The sequence below is a fragment of the Amphiura filiformis genome, unplaced genomic scaffold (assembly GCF_039555335.1).
Source record: "Amphiura filiformis unplaced genomic scaffold, Afil_fr2py scaffold_22, whole genome shotgun sequence".
Classification (NCBI taxonomy): Eukaryota; Metazoa; Echinodermata; class Ophiuroidea; order Amphilepidida; family Amphiuridae; genus Amphiura; species Amphiura filiformis.
In genome coordinates, this window is record NW_027305486.1 from 2,533,175 (window position 1) to 2,540,872 (window position 7,698).

At 36.6% G+C, this 7,698-nt stretch overlaps 1 protein-coding gene across 1 annotated transcript; it reads right to left on the bottom strand.

The window, feature by feature from the left end:
- Nucleotides 1-245: 245 nt before the first annotated feature.
- LOC140143467 (uncharacterized) lies at nucleotides 246-7,380 on the bottom strand. Its single transcript, XM_072165299.1, has 4 exons — nucleotides 7,199-7,380; nucleotides 3,716-3,962; nucleotides 2,337-2,467; nucleotides 246-1,776 (listed from the first exon to the last, which is right to left on the bottom strand). The coding sequence occupies exons 1-4, from the start codon at nucleotides 7,284-7,286 to the stop codon at nucleotides 1,694-1,696; spliced, it is 549 nt and encodes a 182-aa protein (XP_072021400.1). The 5' UTR covers nucleotides 7,287-7,380; the 3' UTR covers nucleotides 246-1,693.
- Between the last annotated feature and the right edge of the window lie 318 nt (nucleotides 7,381-7,698).

Genomic DNA, 7,698 nt, shown 5'->3' on the forward strand with positions numbered 1-7,698 from the left:
TTAACGATATCCTGCGGAGTTCATACGTCTAGACCTCAGTATTCAAGTAGGATCAAATACCTTGTTAGGTAACACGATATATTTTAGTGGTTTAAAGGTAGGTTATAACGGAGCAATTTAGGTACAGAGAATTTTTTTTGTGAATGTTATTATTCAAATTTTCTGGCTCCACAATTATGTTGTCTAATGTGATTAAATGAATGGAGCTCTGTTTGGACTAAATAACCACTGTAGTTTCTGTAGACTAGTGCAACAATTTCTCTTCAGTATATTTTGTCATGATGATACATTCAGATATTTTATACTCAGGCATGCAAAAGGTTAAACATTTAAATAAGTAAGAAAAACCAAACAGAAATAGGAAAAACGTGTTATGGGGGTATTTCAAGATTTGGCATTTTTATGTAAAATTGGAAAAAAACATTTAAAACATTTCAACTACTTTTAAAATAGACTTTCTTCTGTTTATCAAATTATTTCACCTTTTTTCTGTTTTTCTTTCTTTTTTTTGTCGGTTTGTTTTAAATTTTATTAATCTATAAATGTACATTTGTGTTAAAATGGAGGGCGCTATTTTCATATGAAGTCCTGAGCGCAAGAAGACTGTAAGTCCACTTTTGATGAAATTGAGTTACATGTGGTTTTGAAGTTATTGGATGAAAACAAAAATGTTGACAATTTTTTTGACATTTGCCCCCCCCCCCCCCCATAGGGGTCACGTGAGGGGTCAAGAGGGGTCAAAAATGAAAAAAAATCCAATGTCGTCAAGAGACATGTCAAATTACTCGTGTCATCACAACGATTACGAAAATATATAATTTATTATACATTTTGAGCTCGGTTATTGAGTTTGAGGGTCACTTCCGGTCAACTGAGGACACATTATAAAACAGCCTTCAAAATCAACAAACAAGGTGTCAAATTGCTTGTCTTTGCACATATATTACCAATACGGTTAAATATTTTCCAACATCTGCATTCAGTTTTGAGTTATACGGTTTTGTTTCAATCCGAGCGCAAGAAGACCGTAAGTCTAAAAATGATAAATCGATCAATATCGATCAATATTACAGATATTTACTGGGTTGATTTACAAAATGATTCTTCTTGCCTATACCCATACCTGAGAAGTATCAATGTTATGCCTTTTTTGGTTTCCAATTTTTTTTTTTAAGTTTAAACGATCATATCTCAAAATACCAAATATGGACTATCAGGTCTTCATATTCTAAATTTCATTTGGACAAAAAACTTGATCAAATCCTCAACTTTCATAACAAAGAATTCTTTAAAAATGTCCTTGCGATTTTGTATCAATGTTTCTGATGTTTTGACGCCAGCAAACAAGTGTCTGACCCTTGTAAATATGAAACCAAGATTAAAGATAAATTGCGCCCTCATTGTCCACATTAAGTTTAAAATAACTATAGTTCACCATGGCATCAAAGAATCGTGGGTTCTGGCGTGCGCAAATATGTTACCTCCTGTCCACTGGTATACAAAGAAATGTGGGCATGTAGGGATATCCATTTATATCATACCCGGCCGTGCAAAATTAATAATTTAATCTTAAAACATTCAAAAGAAAATGAATGAACAAAACCGTGTTTTTTTCTGAAAGTTTGGGGTGGCATGTTTCAAAAGTTAATCACTTGTGGGATGTGCTGCACAATGCTGAATTATTATATGTTGTTCAGTTGTAACCTGTAGGGTATGTCATGTCCATGCCGTTGGTGGAGGATATTGTAGCAGCTCTTCTTGTAGGATCAGAAGTATCTGAAATTAAAAAAAAGAGCAATCAGGAAGATATTATGTGATATTCAAATAGTGAAATATAATCGCAGCATGACCGTAGTAAAATATAGGGGGATCTGCTGTTATCACTATTGTTAGTTAGTAGTTACTAGCTATACTAAAATATATCTTGAGTATAGAATGAAGTATCTAAGTGACACCATAGATTGTTTTCACATGTCATAGCACTTCAAATCATGTCAAAACTGGGTGTTACAATATGTATGCCGCATGTTATATAATTATTACAATTTCTACACAACTCCCCACTTTTACAAAAACTAAGTGAGTTTCACGATTCAAACTATGAAATTCCAGCACGTCGAGTATTCAAACAATTGAATTCCCCACCCGATGCATGAGCACGAGTAAGCTGAAAAGTAAAGTAAAGACTTTGTTGTAGCACAGTTTATCATCATCACTTTACGGCGGTGATATACTTGTGGTGCCGGTATACAGTAACTGATGCGGGCATTGAGTAGGGCACGCGGAATCGTGCTTACGTTGACTAGGCCTAGCTGGATAATTAAAAAAATACCTACTATGTGCTGAAACCACAGTAGTCCTGCCACCAGAAGATGCCTTACTACGTACCACACAAATGATAATGATAATGATTGGAATGACGATGACGACGAGAATACCGATGACGATGACTACGATTATCCACCACCTGACAAGGAGCAAGATAACACTGTATCATGCTCTACTCTTGAATACTTAACAAATGGCCTATCAAAAGACGATCAAGAGAACGAGTAAGTTTTGAAAGAGTGTAACATTTTTAGGCCGAAATTTCATAAACAGATTTGTAGTATTGTCGTTAAAGCCCACAAAATACGTTTAATACGTGAGAAAATATGGCAAACTTTCGTTTTGGCCTATTATTTGTCATAAGTCAATAACTGCAATACATATGAAAATTTCCAATAAGATCAATATATTACCCTGCAGTAACAAACTGTATATTTAAGCAAACTTACAAAAGACTGGAAAAATATGGTCTGAAGGCTCCGACTCGCCTTAATAGAACATAAATACAAATTTCACGATACTATTGCCAAATAAATCGGGAAGAAACTTTTTGCACACACATTCTGTAGCCAGATGGTTTGCAATGGTATAAAAAATCTCTTACTTAAGAAAACAGGGGAGGGGGTGAGGCTGTTTATCAGTAAATTCCCCTTTAACAAAAGTGTGAAAAACAAAAGAGGCCCAGAGCATGTCTAACATCAGGTTTAAAAAAACATTAGAATCAGAGATAGAATTCATTAAAAAAATTAACTCGACAATATCTGTTGTGCTGGGACCACAAATACAGTCGTTTTCATATATTCGACTATCGGCCCAAAACACATTAGGTCCTATTATACATTGACCAAGGTGTGCAAGTATCATCACTCTGCTATGTTATTTCTAAAGAAGATATTTTTGAATGTTTTGGTATCAACCGGAAGTGAATTCTTTTGACCCCAATTCTGTGAACACCGCATAGACACTAGCTAATGTTAATACATGTGTACAAGTGCTTAATTAACTGATTTATTTTTCTGATTCTGATCCATTTATATAAAGGCAGCCCGAGACCCGAAATAGGTCTCGATTCATCGCTACAGTTTTGGGTTTTTGCTCGAATTCTCATTTTAGTCGTTATACTCGTATGTGACCTGACCTGGCTAATATCGGCAAATACGATATAGCTAGAAATAGGTTTAAAGTGTAGTTAGACATAGTTAGACTATGAACATGTACAAATGTTTAAACTTTGCAACCAAATCAGTTATAAATGTGGGGTTTGGACTGATAGAAAGGGAATTTTTTTATTCATAAAATTATAAACCTGATAATAAATCAGTTTAAAAAAAAAAAGACTTTAGCCTGAGTGAATTAGATCTGGTCAAATTTTGTATATTGTACTCACGCAAGCGCTATTGCAGTTCCTCCTCCATCGACTGCGTCATTCCAGATATCAGTTAGGTCGTCAAATTCTTCATTGTTGAAGCCTGTGTCTGCATCGACACCCCACCCATTCCCAGAATTGTCACAGCAATATTTATCCCACGAAAAACCACAGCAGTAGATTTCATCCTGATCATCAAAAATATTTGGGCAGTTGAAACCGCTGACATAATTTCCAAAAACATCTGTGTATGATGGACAATACTCCGCTGTAGATAAAACGCAAACAAAAACGCGATGACTTCGATTGTTATTTGTTTACAATGAATGATGATGGGGTGTATTAGCGCAACGTTGCTGTTCTTCGTTGCACCACTGAGTTCCCGGATTTTAGCCATGGCCGTTCCCAGACAACTGTATGTACACTTGGTTTCCAGTCCGCTACACAGCCTCTCAGGTTTTCTACTGGTTCTCCGGTTTGCTCTCTCCCCATGTATCTAACACTGAACTTTATGAGTATGCCTTTCTTCAGTATTAAATCTGATAAATGAAGGTAATGGAAAACAAAGGCAACTTGATAAACTAGATACATAGCAGTTTTGGAGCAAACACGAACATCTTCACCCGTCAGTGACCCCCATTTCCCTGCGCAAACATGTAACAAATCAACTTGCTGCGCCCCATTGGAAAAACACTTGTTATACAGTAAGCCAAAAAATTAAGGTACCAGTTATGTTCACTCCTTGTTTATCCTAAACAAAGAGAGGTATGTCATAATTGGAACCAGCAGCCAACAGCTGCATCTTTTAGCTCGATTTTAAGACCTCATGTGTTGAAATTGTTTTAGAAATAAAGATATACCGATCTAAAAACCCAAGGAAGATGCCAATTTAAAAGTTGCAGTTTGCTCCATTACGTGCCCTATTGATTTGCACACAATGCGTTCACGAACAAGAAAACTAGCGCCGTGCTTCCATTGATTAATACGTTAAAACTAGCGTCGTGCTTTTATTGATTAGAACACAAAAGTGCAACTTTTGATTTCGTTTCTTTATTGGGTTTTAGAGCACTGTTTCTTTAATTCTCAATCAATTTCTACACTTAATGAGGTCTTAAATCAGAGTTTAAGAGTACATGTATTACCTGCTTACGTTTGTGAAGATTGTCAATCATCCAGGTATAATCAAATATAAAATTAGACTTGTTAAAACTATTCAACTGGACTTACGGTTTTGAGAGGCAACGATTTCACACCTTATCCTCGCCACTGACCAGTGGCGAGATGGTGTTGCCAGAGGTCGTAGATTTAGAGCCAAACTTATTTGGAATGTTCTTTTAAGATAACTGAATTGTAGGCCCCCGCCAAGTTGTGACGCAGGCCGCCTCCCCTGTTGAGTGAAGGCTGTTCAGCGCAAGAACATTACCATCCCATATGTGTTAGATCTCTCGGAGAAACTTCGTAGGATCTTCAGCCAACATCAGATCCCCGTCTCTTTCAAACATACCAACACTTTGAGACAAAAGCTGGTTCACCCAAAAGACAAGCCACCCAAAGACATACAGAACAATATTGTATATGCTATTGAATGCAAGGTCAACAATTGCCAGGACTTGTACATTGGCGAAACAAAACAGACCTTGGCTAAGCGTATGTACCAACACAGACGTGCCAGCACCAGTTGTGGGGAATCAGCAGTATATACGCATTTGGACAGCACGAATCACACCTTCGACAACAAGGACGTTGTGATCTTGGACAGGGAGCGCAGGTGGTACGAAAGAAAGAAAGAACAGCATTCACTCAACAGGGGAGGCGGCCTGCGTCACAACTTGGTTCCCAAAGTTCCACCTAATGCTTTTTGAAAGAAATCGAAAACTATTTAACGAAATGTAAAATTGTAAAAAGTTATGAGTAACCTTATTTATTTTACAAATCTGGACCAATTTGTAGTGTCACACATCATTGTATTCGGTCACAATGATTCATTATGTAAAAAAGAGGCAGTTTGAAAGGTTGCACCTTGGTCCACGTGAGTCAATTTTCAAACAATAGTGTATGTCAGGTCTGTTCATGTGTTTGTAATGGAAATAAAATGTAAAGTCTAGATTTTCAGTAGGTAATGTGTCCTCCTACACTGTTAACAAGTGCATTACAACGTCGGCGCATGCTGTTTACTAAAATCCGGACCCGTTGCTGGTTTCAGCCAAATTCACTATTGAAATATCCTGACGAACAGACGTGACACGTCCACGAGGTGCTTTGACAGTGTTTGAACAGAACTCTGAATTTTAGTATAAGCTTAAGAACGTCGTACAAATGTATATCGAACCATGGAGTATGTTGAATTCTGCAACCAAGACAAAATGGTGCTCAATGCATGCAATAAATGTTAATGTGTATATTTTATGTTTTGAGCATGCAATTGAGCATTCATAATGTACATTTTCAATTGGTTTTGTCTGCAAATTTCAATGCTGCATGATAATTAGAGAATAAACGATAGGAATTTTTATTTTGCCTATCCTCTACCGTGTGATAGACGACAGGCAGGTCTAATATTTTGAGTAGTGGATGCCGGCGCAGCTGGTATCCACTACGATCCCAAAACCCAAGGAAGATACCAATTTAAAAGTTGCAGTTTGCTGCATTGCATACCCTATTGATTTCTACACAAAGCATTTGTGAAGAAGAAAACTAGCGCTGCGCCTCCATTGATTAGCATGTTAAAACTAGCGTCGTGCTTTCATTGATTATAACACAAAAGTGCAACTTTTGATTTTGTTTCTTCACTAGGTTTTAGATCACCGTTTCTTTAATTCTCAACCAATTTCAACAAATAAGGTCTTAAACCAGAGCTTAAGAGCACGGGTATTGACTGTTTGATTTAATTTTTACATATTTTTCTTTATTTAGGATATACAGGGGTGAACATAACTGGTACCTTAATTATTTGGCTTACTGTATACCGATGCTAATATCCCACTACGTAGCGGGTACTATTTCGGTATTAGTATCAGAGACTATCCCGATATCTACTATATTTTGATATGGGGTGTTTTCATTCTCTTTAAAACGTTTAAAGGAATTGTATTGTCGAATCATTCACACCACGCACTCATTGATAACATTCCCTTAAAATGAACGTTGTAAGCATTTTGATTTTTGTTCTTTGGACCACCTTGGTTGGATAATGTAGGGCAGTCCGGGGATTAAGGTGGGTTAAGGTTTTCATGGTGGATCAAGAGGGGTCATGCGGTGGGTCATGGAGGTTTGTTGTTAGAGAAGAGCTAGTATGGTTGGTCAAGGGGTGTCATGATGGGTTAAAAGGTTTAATGGTAAGAGTAAAGAATGAAATAGAAACGGTGGTCATACATTATAATAGTTTGGGTATATGTTTTAAGGTTCAATGCCAGTTATTGATAAAATACCCTTAAAAAACGTTCTTTTTATCCCAGTAAAAGAGTCGCAGACCACCTCTTCGTAAAACCCTAACATGCAACTTACCAGAGGTTTGTGAACAGCAAACCAGTAAAATACCGATAAGTAAGATATTCCTCATTTGAAGATTTCGACATGATGACTTCAACGCCATCTTTGCTTTTATTATTAATTCTATGAAGTGCTATAACTTCAGTTGTAGCTCCAGTTGAAAATTCAGTTGTTATGACGGTGTTTAACTTCATTGTCAGTAATGACGGTACTGGAATATAACGTTAAGGTGGTTCTACACCTCTTGATAAATGTGTGACTATTTTTGCATTTTTCTCAAAAATAATAACTGGTAACAAAAGTTATGTATATTACGGAGGCAAGGAATCCAGTTACTACACTGGAATTTCAGTGACTCAAGACAAGCGGTACGTTATTTATGATAAAAAGAGGTACCGCTAGAATTTACCTCATTTCTTAACATATATAATGAACCACTTGCATTGAATCACTGACATTTCAGTGAAGTAATTGGATTATTTGCCCCTATAATATACATAAATTTTGTGCAGTGT

Excerpts from the sequence above, each read along its gene's own strand:
- LOC140143467 (XM_072165299.1), bottom strand. The coding sequence starts at position 7,286 with ATGGCGTTGAAGTCATCATGTCGAAATCTTCAAATGAGGAATATCTTA. Across the intron at positions 2,468-3,715 it reads GGAACTGCAATAGCGCTTGC|GTGGTGGATAATCGTAGTCA; the intron begins GTGAGTACAATA and ends GCTCCTTGTCAG. Across the intron at positions 1,777-2,336 it reads TACTGTGGTTTCAGCACATA|ATACTTCTGATCCTACAAGA; the intron begins GTAGGTATTTTT and ends TTTTAATTTCAG.